Raw genomic sequence first — 22,056 nt, 5'->3', positions numbered from 1 at the left:
GTTGCTTACTTCCAGCTTAAGTCATGAGGTGGGCTAACATGAGTAACATTACCAAGCAGGTTTTGCTTGATTTTATTAATGATGACAAATGATGTGACCGATTTCTCATAAATGCTTTTAAAAAATTGAATAATTGTTTTCTTGTTGTTGGTTTTTCCTGGTAGGAAACGAAGAATTATGATTAACAATATTGCAGGTGCTAGCTTTGTTCCTTCATGATGCTATGCAAAATGCAACGTCAGTGGTGCAGGAATAGTAAGTCCAGTTTAAATTGCTGAAGTTACAGTCAACTGCAGGGATTTTGTGAGGGTTTCCTCAACGTGACCATTACAAGCACGAGAAGCTAAGCAGGTTGTGCTGACCTCAGCATTGGTTCTGCTGAGTGTCCTGTTCCTTCCCTTCTCTACTGCTTTTCCTAGATATTTGTAGCAGTGGTGGATTTGGTCATAACCACAAGATACCAGCCACTGTTTTTCATTCCTACAGGACAAAACGCAAAATCAAAAGCAATAGCAACAGAAAATAGTCCTTTGAATCACCAAAGAGAAGGTTTGGCTTGTGCCGCTTGCTTACACAGATATTTTTTGCAGCTTCTTTTTTAAGAGCATGAAGTTCTTCAGCTGTCTGAATGAACCAGAAGTCCAATGTTCAGGCAATTAGTAGATGACAAATATACTGCCTGGTAGTCAGCTGCCAAATGACTGGGGAATAATTGATGGAACATCACTCATTAACGTGAAAGTAAAGGCAGGAGTCTTCATTATAATTGCATCTGGTGCTGTCACCTTCATTTTAGATTCCTTCAAAACAGGGCTTGTGTTGGAAAATAAACTGCAGATGTAGAAGAAAGATGAAAGATGCATTAAAAACAATTACAATAAAAAAAACTCTCAAGTTGGTTGTTGTCTTCTGCAGTATAGAGACATTATACTATTAAGTGGGTCCCTGTGTTCTTTCATGAATTTTTCTGAAGCTATCTATGAATGTTACTCCAAATCAGTTTTTTAATGTCTGTAGGCTTTTTGCTCTCCCTGGTAGGCTGTATAAGTGTGCAACAAAATACACTTGTATCTGTCTTCGGTGTATAGTTAGGTTCAGACTTAGTGACCTCAGAAAAGGAAGATAGCATTATTTCTCTTTGCTGTTTCATTGTGACCACTTTTGCTTGCTTGTATTTCAGTGGTGTGTCATTTTGATGTGCCATATCACATAAATAAAGTGATTCTATTGAGGCAGACTTTGAAGAGTACTATTGATTATTTATGGAGACATGCTATTTTAATCAAATCAATTTTTTAAGCTGTCATTGTGATTCAGTGTAATAATGTGCTTGCACTTCATGCCATGTAGTAGGTTTGCATTCTAGATGGATACAGATAAGTTAGAGGACATAACAGTATCACTACATTGGTATAGGAGTTCAGGAGCAGTGGTTTAGTGTCACATCAGACTTAGTATGAGCGTTGAAAGCATTGATCTTGTAAGTATTTTCAGAGCCTGACCAAAAATAATCAAAGGAGAGAACTTGGCTAATTAACCCTGCAAAAAAAGTCTCTCTACTTTGCAGCCAAGGAGGTGCCGGGGCGGGAGGTTGCACATGGAGCACTACGGGGCAGCGCCCTGCTGGTGCTGAGCTAAGTGGGATGGGTACGGCAGCTGCTGGACCGGGGAGCTGCGGGTTAGTCGAGGCCTGGCCTTTAAGTGTAAGGCTGTTTTTGCCCTTGTTTGAGCATGCAGAAGCTAGAACCTTACATTAGAACAGGTTTGGCATAGTCTTGTGAAAGTAGGTAAGGGTTGAGGGTGCTGTAAACACTGTGAGTCATTCTGGCGTGTTGTGGTAAGTTGAGAGTTTTGGAATAAGTTGAAAAGCAAGGAAAGTTCTGCAGGTAGGTAGGTTTACTGCAAAAGGGGCCTCAGAAGTAGCAATTACCTGCATTTAGTTTTCTGAACAGCTGTTCTTCAGAATATCTAGGCTGCTTATGTACGTCATGCTTACAATTAGCATTGTCTAAATAAGCTCTGGGTTCTGCAGGACTTCTTTATCCAGACCTGCATTCTCTCTTGAGCAAAAGATCCTCACCGGAGGTGAACATAAATCAATGCTTTCCTGGCACGCTGCAGAAGCTACTGCCAGGGTAGTCCTCCAGGTGCAGGACTCTGCCAGTTGCAGCAGCGTGGTGCAGTCACCCCTGAAAGCAGCAGCTGCTTGCTTAGCTCTGCCGAAAAGAGCCACAGCCCGTACCTGGGAGCAGGAACGCGGAGTTGTCAGATGTTGATAAAACTGACCTTTGAGTACTGAGAGCCTACAAGGGGACATGGCGAGACTAGGGCATGACCTGCACTCTGGCCTGTGTGCAGAGTAAATAGATCAATGTTTTCCAAATGTCATGTTAGCAGCAGATGCTCTGCAACACACAAGCCCCTGGTTATGTGGTAGTATATTCTGTGAAGACCCAAAATGTGTTCTGCTGTGTGGCTTGTTTTGTGATCAGTCTGCGTAGGAAAAGAGGTTTTATGGGGAGGTAAGGTTGGTTCTTTTTTTCTTCCCTTCAGGCTTTATTTTATTTTATTTTTTTTTTTAATATTAGCTCCCCTCTTATGATATGCTTCTAAATGCTCCCATCACTGGGTGCAATGCCTACCGTGCTGTCTTCACATAGCATTTGCTGTCCTGTTTTACCTGGGAGCTCCTTGGGTGCCAGCACTGAGGAGCAGAGGCTTCAGGTCTCAGTCTTACGTACGCTCACCTTATTCCTGGCAGTTTGATATCAAGTGACAGCTGATGACAAGTTGTATTGACAGGCTCTTATTTAACAGTCACTCAACAGCAACTGTTCCTTTTCCTAATGAATTGTAACACAGCATCTTCTAACTTAGCAGGCCAAATATATTTAAAGGAAAATCTTTCTACCTTGTTAATAATGTCTTAACTATTGCATTTAAAACTAAATGTTTTGAAACTTCTGATCTTGCAACTAGGTTGAAAACTAATTTAAACTATTTTGGCAATTTGAGGTGTTACCCCTTTTCCTCCTGTTTTGTGATCTTCCCCTTTTATGGAACTTCTGTTTGTGCAGCAACTGTGTTCCTGTGCGTGGACTGTGCACAAGAGCCCTTGTTCGTGAGAGCTTTTTAATGTTTTACCTTCTCCTCCAGTCTAAGTCTAATTTTGCTTTTTCCCGTGGTTCCCCTTCTGTTCTTCCATCTGTTTGGTTTAACTGCTTCATTCTCTCCTAGTGTTTTGTATTCACCAAGCCTTATACCTTCCACCCTTCACAGCTTTGTTTAGTTTCAGTGGCTTAGTTCAGTTTAGATTCAGCATACCTTTCACTGACATGTTCCCGGATGAGCTATGATTTAGGGAAACTGACACTGTTAAAGTCATTCCTTCTGTCTCTTTTTTGACTTTTTTTTTTTGCTTTTATTACGGCTTGCACATGCCAATTATGGCGCTCTTGGCATTTTGGAAAAGTACTGTAATAGATCTGGTTTCTTACTTCTCAAAACCTCCAGTTCTTTCAGTTTTTCCAGTTTCCAAAAGCTGTGAAGATAGCTCTCCAAGTATAATGAGACAGAGAGACCTCAATCCAGCAAAATATACATGTATGTAACATTTCACCACTAGTCCCCACTTCCTTCATTTCTGAAAGATCACTGCTTACACTCTGGGTCCCATTGCTTAATACTAAGGTAATGATAATTGCTTAATACTAAGGTATTGCTTTGGCTCAATGCATAGATCAATAATTCTTCTTAGGACTAACCACAACAGATAAAAACAAGAAATTCAGTGATTCATGAGACATTTTCAAATACTAATGAGAAAAATCTTTGGAATAAAGTACTGGAATTTTGACATTGTGATTGTACCAAGATCTTGATCTCAGTCTCTGAGCACTGATAAAGCCAAGTCTAATGACAGTCTCAAAACTCCATCCTGGTAGGATGGGTAGTTTTTCAAGTACAGAAGGGTTTTGATAAAGAGAGATGCATTAATCTCATGTGTGCATTCTCAAAAGCAGGAAAGAAGCAAGAGAAGTTTCTGCTGATTTCCATCAGCAAATAAATTCTGGGGCAAGAAGAAACATTGGTGGCAGAAAAGGTTATTTTCTGTCAACATATTTGGATGTGCTGTCATAAACAACTAGATTCAGAGGATCAGAGAATCTCAGATTGTTGCCAATGTTCTGGTATGAGCATTAACCCTGTGTTAGCAAGAGAAAATAATTTGATGGGAAAAGGCAGAGTTCTTTTATGTACTTGAAAGTTCTGCATTATGGAAATGTAATCTCATAACTGGGTCAAGACAACTTCTTGATACTGTTGTTCACAGTTCGAATCAGCTTATGTGTTTGCCTTTAAGAAGTAACTTGACACTGTCAAAAGGATATTTGAATTTGCTTTGATTTAACTGATACTCCCACATCTGAAATATATTTGCCAATGTTTTGTTGTTTGTTGTTTGCAGAAATTGTTGACACATGAAGATGAAACCATGAAGAGAAAGCAGAACGAATAATAATGCTTTTCCGAAACCGTTTTCTGTTCTTGCTGGCTTTGGCAGCCTTACTAGCCTTTTTGAGCCTCAGTCTACAGTTCTGTAAGTGTGTCCTCGTTGTCTTGTCTGCATCTCTCTATGGATATGTTTAAAAAGTAGCCATGTTTACATGTCATTTAAGCATTCTTTGTGTATTTAAATACTTGTTTTCGAAAATAGGAAAGCAAATGTAAGAATTAAAACAGTTTTGTGTGCCATGTAGGGATCCATACAATCTAGAATATTTTCAAATAAGGCTATTTCAGAAATTCTTAGTTCTGTAGTGCAATTAATTAATTGAAAGTGTCTTAGTCCTTCCATGAAATAAAACCAAACACATTTGGGGTAAAACCTGCTGCAATTTGTATTTTACATTGCATCAGCCTAGACAGGATTGAGAAAACTGCTGTGAAAGAGGTTGGAACTTCTCCTTATTTGTGCCCTCACATTAGGAAACTTTTAACAGTTGAATTGGCTTATCCTTAGGTTTATTTAAGAAAAGATAAATCATGGTCTGCTTCACATCAATTAATCATAGATCAATCCAGAGGGTGGTCATTTACTGATCCGAGGGCTGGGGCACCTCTCCTATGGAGACATGCTGAGGGAGTTGGGGTTGTTGGGCCTGGAGGAGGGAAGGCTCCAAGGAGACCTTACAGCGGCCTTCCCGTACCTAAAGGGGACTACAGGAGAGCTAGGGAGGGAGTGCAGCGTTCGTACAAGGGGGAATGGCTTTAAACTAAAAGAGGGTAAGTTTAGATTAGATGTTGGGAGGAAATTCTTCCCTCAGAGGGTGGTGAGGCCCTGGCCCAGGCTGCCCCATCCCTGGCAGTGCCCAAGGCCAGGCTGGATGGGGCTGGGGGCAGCCTGGGCTGGTGGGAGGGGGCCCTGCCCAGGACAGGGGGTTGGAACGAGATGATCTTTAATGTCCTTTCTAATCCAGACCAGTTTATGGCTAAATTATATGATTTTAATGTAAGAATATTTTAAAGCTCTGTGAGCCTTCTACCGGTCTATATATAGATGTATATATTTTTTTCAATTTGCATAGAGTGAGTAATTTCCTGGCTTGTGGCTAAAAAAAAAAAAAAAGAGAGATTACTTTGGATTTAGTTTCTTCTAGGTATATTGAACAGTTTCTTCGTATTTAAAAAAAAAAAAGGAACAAAACCACAACAGAAAAACACTTTGATTTTGTTAGTATCTTTTTTGTCTTTAAACTCGTTTGCATGTAATACAGAAACCTATGGCTCCAAATGGCTTTTTCAGCCTCCTGTGAGTACATGCCTTTGGGTCTGAGTGTAGCTTGTTTTGCTGCAATCAGTTTAGGCTCTTTATGGCTAAAGCCTGATATTGTATGCTTGGATAAGAATTGTGTGTAGGGTGAAGGTCTTGGAGGAACCTCAGCTGAAATATGAAACTGATTTTTTCACAAAAATGAGCTGTATTTAGAGAAGGTAGGTATACAGGAGAGTGAATTACATTTTATCAAAAGAGCAAGTTAATTTTCCAATTAATTTGGAGATAACATTTGTGCAAGAGGGATTCCAGGAGCTAAAGAAGTTTGAGGAGTGCTTTAAAAAGCACTTAAGCTACAGCAAGCAGCCCTTGTGAAGCTTAGAGCCAATACCAAAATGCATATAGAAATTTTTACAGAATGAGAGCTGCAGAGCAGGCCAGCAGGGACCAGGTATTTTAAGTAGCCTAATATTTTAACTCCTGCCAGCTTCAGGTTGTAGAGAGGTTAATTTAAACTTGTCACAAAGGCCATCTCCAAAGCCAAGGCAAAATTCTCTTCTATCACAACAACCAACAAAATTGTTCAGATTCTGTGAGTTCATCGTGATCTGCTTTCAAATAAATGATAGCTGTAAATGTTTATACTCCTCTAATTTATTATTCCTAAGTGGTTTAGTATTAAACTAAGGAGATCCTTGATTCTGAACTTGAGCTTTTGATGAAACAGACACAAGTATTTCCTTAAATATTTGCATAATACATTGTCTTATAGAAGAAGTCAGTATGACTGATACCAATATGTAAAACTGATGCTTTGATAAAAGTGACCCAAGTACTAGAACATAACCCACGTGCTGACTCAACAAAGCAGTAATCCCTACCTGAGAAATTCCAGAACATTAAGAAAACTTACTGCTGCTTTAAATTCCAACTATTTGTTGGGTCACTACATACTTAGTAGATCTGTATTTACTATTTTTCTCCTTTTTAGCTATTGTGAGGTCCTTCCTATTGAACATCTTTCCTTGCACTGAATCTGTTACCCTAAGATAACACATTTCAGAGGTTTGTTGATTCTCACTGTTACACAGTGTGGTAGTAATGTAGTCTTGTTTCATGTATAAAGTTTTTTTTCTGAAAGCACTATGCTTATTTTCTTTTTCATCAGACTGTAGAATTTAGCTTCCAAATTCTGATCCCCTCCAAGCTTCCTGATGCAAATTTTGGTTATGTTGCTTCATAATTTGAGTCAGATCACGGAATGAAAATGAATCATCATAGAATCATAGAATGGCTATGATATGTGTATGTAATATATAGATATGTATATGTAATATACACTTAATTTTCATTATATACATATCATTTTCATATGCATATAATATGAAAATGAGAGTTAATACATTTAGACTTCGGAAAATGCCCCACCCATGGATGATGGGAGCTGTCTCCTGAAGCATTTGGTGTGGGAATGAATGTTCTAGGCTGTTGTGAGATTGTGATTCTCTGTTAGCAAGCAGGGTGCAGCTTTGAGGAAGAGGGCTGGTCATCTTAAAACATGCTACTGCTTTTCTAAGCAATGAATGTTGAAAGGGTTTCTTCCTCCAGGTCATAACTTTGTTTAGAAAAGCGAAACAGTAACATAAATGCATGATTGCATAAGTGGGACATATCTTCCTTTTTTTTTTTTTAACCTTCTGCTGTAGGGCAGAGCCTAGTTCCTGTAGAAGTGTGATACCTTTTCCTTCTTGTCCTTGAGCTGAAGCGATTTGAAGCCAGACCTGTGATTTGTGGCTGATTCTGCAGTGAAGCAAGCAGGGAAGGCCCAAGTTCAGAGGGTTTTCCATAGGTTCCCAATCAGTGTCACAAACAGAGCACACGGGGATGGCTGACAAGATTACTACCCGCTTGAGCTGAAAGGGTTCAGGCATTGCTTGTGGCAGTTGGCAGCCCAGTACTTCAGGTCAGGCGGAAATTGATGCTGGTTTACTTTAATGGACTGTGTTGTGGAAGGTCTGGAGCTGCTTCATAAGCAGCAATTTCTGCAGCCACGATGAAGTGGAGATGATGGGTGTCATACGTGTCAGGAGTCCTAATGCAAGTCCATCCGTTCTTGTAAGAGCAAGTCCCAAGGCAGTTGTTTGAGGGCTAACAGTTGTCACATCTGAAGTTTATACAGAAGGAAGACAAACAGCGGGGAAAACAACTGATGCTGGCTGTCAGAGTCTTCAATACTGGTAGGCTGGGGCAGACCCAGGTCACTTTGCTTCCTGTTTTGATGTTTGTTCTTAGACCCTTTCTTTTCTACAGTGGTTTCTGATTTCTGGTCTAAACTAATCTCCTTTCCTGTGGTTTTCCCATGGCTGGTGCTCTATGCAGTTAGAGCACACTCTCTACTAGTGCTTAACTTACAGGGTAGACCATTGAGAAAATTTCCCCAAAATCTGTTTTGAGAGTAACCAACAGTTCTAAGTGCTGTCAATGTTTTGCCCCTGCAATAGTTGCAGTGGATTGACACGAACCAGTTGTCAGTGCCCACTCTTACCAGAGCAGAAGCTGTCTTCTGCTTTGTGTCTGGGATACGGTGGTACGAGTGGTGTGGAAGGCAGCTCTGTGGAGCAGGCAGCTCACGTTTGTCAAACATATGCTGGATTGGCTTGCTGGATCGAATGCCATTCCATCGGGTGCTGGAATATTGCTCTCCTAACATCCTGGTGGTACAACTAAAAACTTACCTGTTTTGCTTTGTCAGTAAAACTGCAGAATGGGGAAATGACCTGTCCTAGATAGTGGACTGTTCTTTTTGTCTCTCTAAATTGTGGTTGTAATCAAGTTGACCAGCACTGCGTATTTTATTTCCATACAAACAGAGTGAATGCAAGTTGTGATGCTTTGTGCTTTTTTTTTTTCACTAGAGGAGAAGGTTGCAGTGATTTAAGTCTTCATTCCTACTTTGTGCTTGGTAAAACGACAAGAGCAGTGCAAAGAGACTGTAAACACAGTGGCTGGGGGAGTTCCTACAGTACTGAAACAGGATGGCAGCTCAGCTAGATTCGAGTTTGATGTTAGGGTTGTGTCAGCCAGGCTGTGGTCATGCAGCCTCACAGGGGGGAAAGGCATACATTAGGACCCTGTCAACATCAATTATGTTGGTTAGAGCTCACATCAGCACAGAAACAGGAGATTATCTTTCTTTTTTCACCCCTTAAGATTGGTGTAGTACATAAGGACCCAATTACTGGGCATGCACAAACCTTCCAGTAAATTAAAACATCTGTGACTGCAGAAGCCTGAAGGTGGGTCTCTACAGGATATTTCAATGAGTTACATATATTTGAAATTACCTTGAATAAACCAAACTAAAAGGAAATTTAAAAGTTACCTGCTAGGATGTAGTATGTGAACTATGTAAAGTTTACTTGACAATTACTATGGATTTTAATTTTTTAGTCAAATGCTTGTAAATATATTTTTTAATAAAACAAGTGTATTTAAAGAAAAATAGTCAATACAAAAGTACACTGGGAAAGCATCTCTTTCTACTAGCTCTTTACCCTTGTGGAGGCCATAAATTATAGACTTTCCTTTGAGCCTGCTTCAGGCAGTTGTGGAATTGTTAAGGCTCTGGCACTCAGGCAGATCCTGCATATACGAATTCTCTACTTACGTGAAGCTTGTTACCCTCAGTACCATGATACTTTGGTCAGTCTCAGGCCTGTCTTTCTATAGAAAAGCATTTTGGTATTTGCCACTGCTTTCTAAAATGTCAGCAGCTGTCAGGCTTGAGCGTCATTGTTTTCAGCCCATCTGGATGTGACTTTTTTTTTCCCCAATAAATTTTATTTCACTGTACTTTCTGTTGCCTGGTTTTGCACTTGAGATTTTGATTGTATATATGAGTTATATGAAACAGAAGACAGGATTCTCCACCAGGAAAGGTAGTGAGGTTTTTTTTATTGGCCCGAGTGCTACGGGCTACTCATTTTCTGAGGACCAGTAAGAGCACCATATGCAATCCCATCAGGCTGTTGTCTGTAGGCGATGATTGTTGTGCTGCTGCACAGCCCCTTTTGGAAGCTAGTTCACTTTAATAATCCCAACCCTTCTGGCGTGGCTGCTGCTGTGTGCATCCCTGCTTTGTGGCCAGATACATCTGTGCAAGATCAGGTGGAAGCAGTTGGAGTTTAGCTCAGCATCCTTGCCTCTGCTCACTCAGCTCCTGCTGCAGGGAGGCTGCAGCGCGGTGGGCGCTCTCATGGTCTGAGAAAGGGGGCCCCAGCAGGGATTGGCAGATGGGAATAGATTTGGAAGCCGAGGGGCGTAGTGCCCCTGTCGAGCCTTTCCACTGGCAAAGCAGGATGTGCTTCCTCAGCTCGGGAAGCTGGAGCCGCGTTGCAGTTTGGACCTATTGTAATACATAACATGTTCAATGTAAGAAAAGAAAGTGTCACATTCTTCTTATTTATTACAATGAACCATATCTAAAAAGTTGCAACTTTGGAAGTCTTGAAGCAGACAACTGGTTTCTGGCATGTGCTGCCAGCATACTGAATTAAAAGGAGACCAGTATCTCCCTTCCTGAATTTTGCCTTCAAGCTCAGAAGCATGACAGATTGTCCACTAATAAGACAGGTGTGTTTTTTTTTTAAAGTACTAATTTATATTTAAGATCAAAGGGAAAAACAACTCACAAAGAATATATCCAAGGCTGTGTACGTTTTAGTAGTGAATGAAGAAAACTACTCATAAACATGTTTTTTTGTTAAAGATAGTTGTAACTGGATATTTAAATGAAGAGTAGCTGTTCTTTTGTGATTCTTAAAAAGTTCTGTATTGTGTTGTTCAGGAATCAGGGTGCATGTTTGCATTTTGCAGTAGTTCTCACTTATAAGGGGATGAGACACGATGAATACATCAGAATGATACTATGGGACAGTCTTATTTTCTCCCACAAAAACAGAGAAATCATTTTAAAATATCAGCTTTAAGTATAGGTGAGGTTAAGTTGCTTCAGATGGGATTTGACCAGTAGAAGTTACTTGGCAGGCTACGGAACTTCATAAATCTTAATTAAATACATGTTTTGGCTCCATCCATTGTTAGTTGACCGTTAGTTGAGCCGTATTTACACAAATTAATATGAGCCATTAAAGCGTATGGTTGAAGGCTCTTGTAAATAAAGCCCAATACTTTAAATAAAATAAATAAATAAATAATAATAATAAATAATAAAATAAATTATTTTAAATAAAATAAAGCCCAAGAACTAACTGCAAGTCAATACTTAGGCATCTGCAAATCCTTACTACAGTAATGGGTTAAATACTACAGGGAAGGAAATAAGACTGGAAAATAATAAAACCATCTAGCATCTTTTTTCTCAAAATCCAACTTGAATCCTGGTTCCAATATCTGCAAGAAAGTTTAAAAACATTGAAATTTGTGAAATTAAATATTTTAATAATTATTAAACATTGCAATTTTTTATTTTTTTTATTTTTACTATGAAATTAAAGAAATTTAAGGACATTCTCAAAAGTATGTTCCTGTGCTCAGTTGTTTGAATTTCACATGAATGGTAAAACAACGAAGGAAAATGAACTTTAATAATAGGAAGGGAATAGGTTTATTCTTTAGTGAACCGGGCTCCTTTTTTTCTTTTTTTTTTTTAAATCAGTGTTGTGCCAATGTAAATGCTGCAAGCTCTGTTGCCCCTGAAGCCTTAGACCAAATGCTGAAGCAGCCCTCTGCACAGCTACTTCCCACGTACACTTCTGTGTGGAGGTGTAGTAGACTTTTGGGAAAGCAGGGAGGGGACGACAGCACAGTGCTTTCTTCTGGTGACTCGCAGTTTTCTTTGCCATGCCTCTTTGGGTATGTAATTGTTTACAGTTCTGTGAGCTTGTATGCGTTGTATTAGTCTGTTCTGAATTTGGTAGGGGTTTGGGGAATCGCTGTGTGGGGCTGTAATGGCATCACTGCAGTTGCAGACAATTTGAGATAGAGTACATAGAATAAGTAGCTCAGGCAGTACACAGAATAAGTAGCTCAGATTTTCTGCAGTGCTTTAAGAAGTACTGGCTGTTCTTTTTTATTTTTTATATATATGGGGTGTATTTCTTGTTCTTATGCTATTTGTTTTTTTTAACTTTCATCTACAGGCCAGTAGTTTGTCTTTGTAACTGACTTGTATATTTTTTCTGACGAGGGCAATTTGTATTTTAATTTGTATCAGTTTGATGAAGGCTAATTTGAACTAAGATGTGGGACAGCAAAGAAATTGGAACTTTTTTCTTTTACAGGTTGCTTGGTCATAACCAGGCCTTAGGGATGTCTGTCTACTGTTGTTCCCAGTGGCAGGCGGTTTTAGCCCACCAGGTAACTTTTGAGCTGTTTCTAGCTGAACTTGACTGGGCAATGCCCTGAGCAGCCAGATTTGATTTAGCCCTACTTTGAGTGAACCAGTTGACCTGCAGAGGTCCCTTAAAACCTAAAATATTAGTAGCAGTAGATCAGATTTTTTTTTTTTTTTGCATGAATACCTCGTTTCTTTGTTGTTTATAATTTCAGGAGCGTTACCCTGATCAACTGAAGGAAACACTCACTTGCCAGTGCAGTTCTCTGTTCTTCATTCCTTATGGTCTTTGATTCTGAGTTGTGGGGCCTTACTGATAAATAGCGCGGGATTGTTTTGTTTCTATTTGCAGCTGTTAAATTCTTTACATTTGGTTTGGTGTTTCAGGTTTAGTTCAAGTAGGTGAAGTCTGCTTTTATATAAGCCCTTACTTCTCATAGGAATATGGCCCCCTCTGTGCAGAGTTTGTATTCTAGCTCTGCCTTGCTATTTCCAAGATTTTGGATTTCAGTGTTGTGGTGGCAGCTGCGTGGATGCAACCCCCACGCCACTGCCTGCTCCAGGCTGCCTGGGAGATGCGCTTTGTGCAGCTTTGGTCTTTGCTCGCCTGTGGGCAAGCTGGGAACGGCAGAGATTGCCAGCACCTGGTCGTGCCACTCTTCTTCCATCCCTGGTGAGCTTTTCTGTTCTGCCGGCTAGGCAACGGAAAGCGATTCTCATCCCTGACGGCTTTTTCTTTTCCAGGTACAGTTTGTCAGCTGTTCGTTCCCTTGCTGTATGCTGCCTTCCTTTGTACATTTGTTTTTAATCATGTTTTACAAAGATGATGTGATCAAAGCAAAACCTGAGTGTCTTAAGCTATGACGTTACACTTAAGGTAATGACAGCCTTGTCACGCTGCTGTGTTTTAGTACAAGCCCTCTGTTAATTTCTGCTGACCACTGTAATGTGAGATCAGTTTTCTGAGAGTTCACAATCAAATCAGTTGCACTAACGTTAGCCCTCTTACTTGCTTTTATCAGAGCTTTTATTAAAATGCTATCAATTGTGGGCAGATTCTTCATACAATAACTGCTCACTGCCCTTTGTTTGAGATACACTTAAAGTTCTTCAGATGTTAATGTTCTTCAGATAATTGTTCATGTTTCTTCTTAGGCCTCTTAATTTTCCTCTTGCAATTTATCTGCTGGTGGTTTTGGCCTTTCATCTCTGTTTTTGCTGGGCTTTCATTTTTGAATGATAGAGTGGCTTTTTTGATCCAAAGTGTCTCTTCATTTGACCATGAAGATTTTTGAAAAGCATGTAATTTCTGTTCCCAAAGTTACTTTGTTTGTAAGTTTTTGAAGCTCACTGGGAGAAGAGCAGTGCTTACACATACTAAATGGCATTGTGGTTTGTTTGCTAATGAGGTGGGGTGTTTACAAGGCTGAGGCTTTTGTGGACTTGCTACAGGGAAATATGAAATCTTGGAAAATATAAGTGATCTCCCTTTATGATTTTTGGGAGATGGTTGGATTAAAAGAGATGGAAGCCCTAGGTCCATGGTGTAATTTGGGTTTACCAACTGTGCACATTAATACTGGATGAAGACAAGAAATATGATTCACCAGCTTCCTCCAACCTGGTTTACAGCTACAGACATCGATAATTCTGTTCCAGAGGGAGCTGTTCTGAGTTTCTAAGACTGATGACTGCGTCTTTCATTACAAGTTTCCCCAGCACAAAAATCTATCAGGCACTACTGCGTTAAATACGCTGTTGTGGGGTTTCCTGCTAGCCAGTCTGTGGCAGCTCGCTGGACAAACAAGTGAGCTGGCTTGGCGTGGCATATGGTGTTGAGATCACTTCCTCGAGCAGGTCGGTTCGTGGACAGAAAACAGTTGGGATTAGATGTGAAACAGAAAGGTGCTAATTTAATGCGGTAGTTAAAATATTGATTTGAATTTGTAAGGCTTTGTGTCTTTGAAGGACACCGATGTAGGGAAGCACCAGATGTCTGTGGATTGTGTTTGACTGATGACATTAACATATTAAACAGTTTGCATCCTGAGCCTTTGCAAAGGCTGTGGCTGAACCGCAGGCTTTCTGTTTTATCTTGACTTTTGGGCGGTAGTCCTTTGGGAGAAAGAGAGATTACTGTAACTGCCGCAGGTGTGAAGAAACAGAGATGCTGCTGAGAACCGCAGCAAGCAGCTCTGTTGGGAGGTGACAAAATGCTTGGCCTGGTGAGCTGATGTACAGTACTCGTTGCAGCCACAAAAGCTGCTGATGTGCTGGTTCAAACTGAGGGAATGATGCTTGTAAGGGTGTACTGGGCAGGCAAAGCTGCGCTTTGAAGTCCTTCTATTTGTTTGTTTTACTTACATATTTTTGCTTTTCTGTTTCAGTATCTAGATGTTCTAGTGTATGCTTTAATAAAAGTTGACTCAAGAAGTCATTCTGAGTTTTTGGGATGGCATTTAAGGAGAGTGCTAAGGAAAAGAGGCAGCCACCTGCTCTTGAAGCTCTAAATTACTCTCTGCTCCTATCGCTTGGTCTTCAAAGGGAGGGGAAAAACATTTTATCTAGGATGACAGAGAGCAATACTGCACACTTCCAGTTCTTATCCATTCGAAGAATGTGAGCTTAGTAGCAAGAGTTAGCGAATTCCGTAGAGAGTAAGTCAGAGGGTATGCATGTTTCAACAGCAGAGAGACCCTGCCAAAATTGTAAAGCATTAGCGATGTACTGCAGGTAAGAGAACAGGAGCAGCTGCTGAACTGACATGAACTCTTCTGTATGGGCCATATTTTGTGTAATTTTCAGCTGCTGTAGATGAAAAGAACGCTGAAGACACAGGGTTTGCAGTCCACGTTCTTGAGAAAATACATATTTTCTTCTGCTGTGCTGAATACTTTGTGTAGTTGGCCTCTGTGCTCAGTTCTCATGCAAAATCTGCCAAGAATCTTTTTTTTTTTTCAGTCATTATGTAATCGGTGCTGCACAGCTTCCTGCTCCAGTTTTTGTCAGATCCATTAAATATACAGGAGAAAAAGAAACGAGTGTCTTTAACTTAAAATAAAGGTCACCACCCACAGGCGAATTATGGCAGTGGTGTTCAGTGTTTTGTGTCCTGGAGCTACCTTTTCATGTTGACCTTTATTTTGAGACAATAGTATGAAAATGGGAACAGCTGATAACAATCTCTGAATACAGCTGATAGAAGCTGTTTTGAAAATCTGTTCCAGGATAATTCAGCTAGATTAGTTAATTTACCAGTTGCTGAGTTCTGTAGACAGAAGCAGGACAGAGCTTTAAAATCTTATTGTTGTGCTCATGAATCTTTTTAGATAAGTAATAATGGCTGCATCCGCTGTATTTATAAAGCCGTGCTTTCAGTCCATAAAACCTCTTTAGCCTTTGTTTACTTAAACCAGTGGTCTTCAGGACACAGATTTGATCGAGTGATCCCAGCCTGGTGAGACGCGGCAGCTATGCAGATGTGTTGGTAGGAATTACTTCATTTTAGCATCGTGTTTATGCCACCCTTCTCGTGTGTGTCCTGAACAAGCCTGTGGTGTGCTGGGGACTAACAGAACGGTTTAATCATAAGCAGTGGTGGGGCTTTTTTTATCATGTCACTAAATAACCTGGAGCATGAGCAGTATCTGACTTGAGTGAAACGTTTAAAGGGCAGGAAATCTGTCTAGCTTGTCTAGATGTCTAGCAGGAACCTCCTCCCACTCTCCTTCAATTGGGCTGGGAAGCCAAGCAGTGAGGTAATTAGTGAGAAGTTTGCAAGGAGAAGCTTTATTTTGCATATATATATATATATACACACACATATACAAGAAAAGAGGGCATGTAATTGATGGAAATATAAATCTTTTCCATGTTAAAAACTTAAGTGTTTCAGCGTAGTAGGAAAATAAAATATACGGGGTAGGTTTTCACTTTGGTAGGAGAAGTGGAAAATGACTGTCGTCTCTGGAATTTGAAAAGGCTAGAGCTTGCAGTCAGCAGGGCTGCATTATTGCTGTCAAGCTGAAAATCCTGGATGCTGTTTAAGCAATGCCATATGCCCTCCTGAATTGTCAATTGAAAAACAAATTGGGGTGGGGGGAACTGAAACTGTAAAGCTCTTTTCAGAACCCCATCTGGACTGAATAAAAACGCAAGCGCCCATTGTGAAATTTAATGTCTGATTGAATTTGGCCTCAAAAACATAACACTAGTAGGTCTGCCATGTTTTGTTTTGGTGCAAGATTGATTTTCTTAGCATATTTATTTTCTTTGTGCAAGTCAGATAGGGACCCTGTGTGAAAAATCAGCAAAACATGCAGCTAATGTGGGTAGAAATAAGAAACGTTATATCAACAATACTGGTGCGAGTTGTTTCAGGCTGGTAAAGCTGCCACGTGTGCTGGTTGTGTGTAGCTGTTTGGTTTTGATCATGAATACGTGGACAAGGCACTCTGGCCTTTTCCACTGAGTCTAAAGAGGAATAAGGCCCAGAGTCAGCGTCTGCCTGACGATGGCTCCATGGGCAGAAGGCTGATTTTTGGCAATTGTCCTGAGACGAGAAAGTTTTAAGGAAGTTCCTAACCTGTGATCCAGAAAATAGGCAGTTAAATAGACTTTGATCCATTCCTGGAAAGAAACAGGTAATTTGGACTATTTCTGAGCAAGTCTGTGAAAAGCAGCAAAGAAAACAGCCAATTTACAGTAGTTATAAATTGTCCATATGGAGATTTGTACCTCCAGTGGAAAACTTGAGGGCTCTGAAAACCAAGGAGGCTGAAAACTCATCAGGAATTAGACTGAAAAATAAGCTTTCAGTTCCATTGCACGCAGTGAAATTACATAAATAGTGATTAGTAAAGATACGAGTTGTAGCCACAATCATGTTAGTACTGTTATAGGCGAAAGAGACGAGGCTGAGTTGTGAAAGCTCGTACCAGGGCATGTGATAGATTTCCATTTTGTTAAGCTGAAATTTAGCTTACCTTATGTTTGAGCTTATGCATGGTGGGAGACTTTGGTGAGGTTTTTAGTTTGTTTGTTTGTTTGTTCGTTTTTCTCCTTGTATGCTTGTATGAATAAGGCTTTCTTAGAAATGCTCGCATTAAAAAACCCTTTCCAGCTCCGCTCGTTCCCCCTCAGTCAGGTCTGACTGCCCCGGATCAGTTAAGGTACAGCTGCAGCCTACCAGCCCTGCTAAGTGTCCATTTCCTGCGAGTAAGCATCTGATACGCGGGATGCTTCTGAAAAGTGATCTTTCCTCCACTTTAAAAAGAGAAGCAGCTTTTTTATTTACTTATATAATTAAAAGTGGTTTAGGTCTCTAAGGAGAAAATTACCTAGACAAGTTATTGAAAAAAAAAATAATCAAAGCTTCAGGAACCATGAAATAAAAAGGAAAAAAACACCTTTAGGTAGCATTTTGTTAGATTTAATGTTTCCAGTGGATATGTTCATCTCAGCCTTCAGCAGGTGGTATTCTTCAAGTTACATGGGATGTCAGAGAAAGTGTAGGAGGGAAACCAAGAAGTGTTGGTGGTGTCTGGCCGTGGCTGAGCTCTGCAGGTGGAGAGAGGGCAGGAAGGGAGTGGATGCTTCTGGCTCTGTGGTGTCTGGGCCTGCAAAAGGAAACGGACATCCACCTCATCTTTATTAAATCATAAGTAATTTGGGAAGAAAAAGGGAAACTTCTGTGTTGTCACTTGGAAGCAGAAGATGCAGTTTGAGGAACACGAGGAAATTCAAGCGCAGCAGTGGAAAACAGGTTTTAAAAAGCAGTGCATTTCTAATATTCATTCATACAAGAACCAGTGCATCAAAATTGGGGGGGGGAGGGGGCAGAGTTTGTGAGGTTAATAATTATTAGTAAGAATTGCGAATATGATTTTCTATTTCACGTCTGCTGTAGCATTCCTCATTGCCTTCAAAACCAAAAATTGATGTTTCCCTGTGGGAAGGGGTATGTGTGTGTTTACCTGATTGGATCAATAGAACTATTTTAGTAGGTCAAAATAGGGTGTGGTGAAGGCTATTGCAGAAATCTGTGTTTCTGCAGAACAAAATGCATGTATTCAAGGTTGCCATAGCAAAGATTTTTTCAGCACTTTTGATTAGAGGCACTGACTTGAAAAGAATGTTTATTCAATGATACCTCAGTAGCTACTACTTGGTAGCTGCACTTCTAAATACCTTTACTGAATATTTTTGACTTAGTCTTTCTTTGAACATGAAATGTAGGTTGCTGGCAATAAGGTTGTGCTGTAAATCAACAGACTGTATGAAAATCGCCTAAATTACCGTGATCTCTCTTACAGTAGGAGGAAAAGCAGCAGCAATCCAGAAAGTGAATGTATGTCAAGTAGGTGTATGTGTCTGGGCACATCTCAGTCCAAAATTAACTCTCTACTAGTGCTGAATGTTTGCAAATTCTTGGAAACTTGGAAGAAAAGATCCGTAGTCTCTGTTCACTGTTTGCTCCCATTTGACTGTTCTGTGGATACCATGAGGTTAGAAATTCTTGCCTGCATCTGTGATGAGGTTGAGGGGTTTGTACTGGTGGGTCATCCACTTTCAGACCTTTTTGTTTTCACAGCCTTTTTCAGTGTATTAGAAGGGAAGTGCTTATCTCTGCCGCCCAGCTACTCTTGCAATCTGAAAGCTGTGCTTGTGAGACATTGAAAAATATACTATTGCTAGGTGGAAATATTGGGGATAAATTACACTCCAGGTAACCTCCTTTAGCTTGTCAGGAATTTGTCACAGAAGAGCTATTTGTTGTTGCTGTTCTAGGTTGAATTTAGATTTCTCCCCACCTCCCCTGCTGTTCTTTCTGCTGCCCACCTCCCCCATAGCTCCCTTCCCTCTTTTTGCTTTGGAGGGGTGCACAGAGACATTAGCAGCACTGTAGGAAGAAAGCCTTGAAGCTCGGAGCCCACGCTACGATAGAAAGGGCAGCGGTTTCATAGGGGGCTTTCTGCAGAGAAAACATCTGTGCTTTGGGGGCCCTCTGCTCCACTTGCTCCTGAACAGGCAGAAGGCAGCAGAAACAGAGAAAATGAGAGGATAACTGCTGGAGGAAGCAGAGGTGTGGAAAAATAAATAAGTTCAGATGGGGATAGTTAATGGGCAGATCCTGAAGACTCTCTCTTCTTCAGAGGACAGATAATATATGTTATTTTCTGCTTCTAGGCTGTGTGTTCGCAGCCTTAACAAGCCTTTTTAGAGATATTTATGCTTCTTTCTCTTAATAGTACTTGATAGTATGACCACTGTGTGGCTAAGAAGCCTTTTTTGTTGGTGTGATTAGCCATTCAAATGCAGCACATCGGTGTTTGTGCCCTTGTACCCTGTGGATAAAGATGCTGACTGTTAACGCAGATCTAATGTTAGAGAGATGCAAAACCTGTATTTACTGTACAAAGGGATAAGATGAGACGGGTGGGTTGTGTGTCACGCACGTGTATTTGACCTTCATTGATGTTCAAACGTGTTTGTAGCCAAAACCTGTGCAAGTGGCCGTGGGGATGTGCTCCCCAGGCACGAGGGCAGGTGTCAGGAACCAGTCCCAGGGGGCAGCACGCTGCAGCTCAGCCGGGAGTCCGCTGCCACGTGCCTTGGGTCGTGCACTGCGAGCTCTTCAGCCCATGAGCATCTAAGCTATTTTGCCAGATCGTTTTTGTCGCTGTACACGTCTTCACCTTTTCTCCCCATCTCGTTTCTTTCGGAGCATTCCTACCTTTTCTGGTTGTTCTCTACTGCAGCTGAAAGAAACGTCTCCGTCCATCACCAGAATCTCAGGAGCCGGAGCGTGTTCGTTCTCCTCTCTGCTGGGCCTTGCCAGTGCCCTGGTAGGAGCAGAACGGGGAGGGGAGGGGAAGGTAGAAGAGGAATAAATAACTTTTTGTATTCTCCGTCATGCACATTTGCTTTTCCTTACCCGTTAGCATAAGGTTACCCATAGTGGGTAGTTTTTGCATTTCTGCCGCGTGGCTTCATTTTCATGTGACTGTTTTAAATAGTATGTTTGCATGGACCTGAAAGAGCCTTCTGTCTTAAAACAGATGAAAACTTCAAGTCCCTGTTTAGTCAGGGAAAACTTGAGGCTAAGATGGCTGCTTGTGGTGCTGCTTCTCAGACTGCTTGGAGTTATAAAGGAAAACAGAAGTGGAGAATGATTTTATTCCCTATCTTTCTGATATTAGGTAAATGTTAAAGTGATTTTTTTTTTTCTTCTTCATGGATGAATTTGTTCTGGATAAACAGTGGTGATATCTTTTGTGCCTTTCAAACTGAAACTAGGGCTGAAGGAGGGAGAGAAGCTGGTAATGGAGTGATTTAGCATTTAATTTGGTGTTTCTTCTATGTGAATTGTACTTTGGTTTGTGTGTGTTTTTCTGCTGTACTAAATTCTATCAAATTCGTGTCAGCTTTGTAGCCCTAATTCACATCAGACTGGCTCCCTGCTTGGTCCTCTGAATACAACAGTTGATTTGATAAACTTGACATTCTTCCACAGGGGACTAGCTGCTACGTAGGGATTGTTCTGCTCATTATACTGAAATTACCTTTGAAAGATTCTCTTAGTTGTTTAGCAACAACTTTTCCAATATTTGCATTTTTTTTGATGTATTTTCTGGCATTCAGAAATTGGAGTGGGTGTCTGGAAATAGACAAATTAGCTGCTTACTCTTAAAATAGGTCATACTTAATGTACATTGAAAATAAAACCATACGTTGTAATTTTTTGATGCTACTGGTTTTGTTCATGAATACGTTTCTTAGTCAAACAGTTAACTTTGTTTAAAATTTTATTTTCATTTTCAGGCTCTGTAGGGTAACTAATTTGATTTAAAAATAAATTACTGGACATTTTCTGTTTAATTATACTGTGCATTCTTAATAAATTAGGAGAGAGAAAAATTAAGACCAACTTATTTAAAGACTGGTTGCGCCATTGACTTCATATCAAAGTTTAGATTTCATTTCCTTTTAATTTTAACTTTAAAAAAGAAAACTGTATTTGAATTTGGAGATGTACAGATTTCTGAAGGAGAGATTCTACAGCAGTACATAGCTATTCTGCCGTGTGAGCAGTGCCCGTCTGTCTCTCACAGGACTGAATTTGCAGTTTGTTTTGTCAAGCCTTACTTGTGTCTGATACCAGTCAATGTGTTTAATTTATTTCATGTTTTAAACAATTTTAACTTGGTACACCAGAGTTGCGTTGAGGTCTTTTTTATTGTTTCTGCGAGCCTTTTTGCTTTTTCTCCTAGACGCAGCTTTTTCAAATGTAATGTTTCAAAGTAGCTTTTGTGTAGCTTCTTTAGTTTTTTTAAAATCAGCTTATTGGGTAATAAAATACATTTTCTTTCCCTTTTTGTTGTCAAACTACCTCTATAAAAACATGTACATATTCTTTATAGCTTCAGTGTTGGCAAAGCTTCCAGATAGATGATTGGATGTGTTTCAGATGTATTTCATTAACTACCCTGGGTGTGGGAAATGCACATAGATCAAAATCATCTGTTTAATCTCTGTTTTACATTGTTGCATTCCTGTTACAGTAAAACATGAATTTTGAAAGGCAGAGCAGTGTAAAGATCTTGTTCAAAAGCTCCCTTAATCAAAGATTTAAGTATGATTATATATACATCAGCAGACTTCTGTTTTGAGCAAGTGCATGTTGAGCTAATAGAACAAGTCATATAAAGTAGTGCTAAGTTATAAAAAGTCGTGTGAAAGCTACGTAACTGAATACTGATCTTATAATGATTTACAGCTGGAAGAACAGAGCTTGGAAAAAAGATGAATTTCAGACCCAAAGGAGTGGCATTTTTTTCCTACCCTGAGCTGCATCAGTCCAATGTTACTTGGAGGTGTGTAGGTGTGTTGGTTAGGCAGGGACCAGAGCCCCCACAAGGGAGAC

At 40.2% G+C, this 22,056-nt stretch overlaps 1 protein-coding gene across 6 annotated transcripts in view; it reads left to right on the top strand.

Moving 5' to 3' along the window:
- The window catches only part of PXYLP1 (2-phosphoxylose phosphatase 1), a 63,514-nt gene that overhangs the window by 20,768 nt on the left and 20,690 nt on the right, over positions 1-22,056 (top strand). For 4 of the 6 annotated variants that reach the window (XM_083849256.1, XM_083849257.1, XM_083849253.1 and 1 more), the window contains exon 2: positions 4,469-4,600. In XM_083849256.1, coding sequence (XP_083705382.1) covers positions 4,522-4,600 — 79 coding nt within the window. In that variant the 5' untranslated portion in view covers positions 4,469-4,521. Of the gene's footprint in view, positions 1-2,499; positions 2,523-4,468; positions 4,601-20,098; positions 20,333-22,056 lie in introns of those variants that run through there. The other 2 variants (XM_083849255.1, XM_083849252.1) reach the window with 2 other exon arrangements.

This window comes from Anser anser, assembly GCF_964211835.1.
Source record: "Anser anser genome assembly, chromosome: 9".
Lineage (NCBI taxonomy): Eukaryota > Metazoa > Chordata > Aves > Anseriformes > Anatidae > Anser > Anser anser.
The sequence above is the reverse complement of the archived record's forward strand: the minus strand, read 5'-3'. Positions and strand labels throughout refer to the sequence as shown.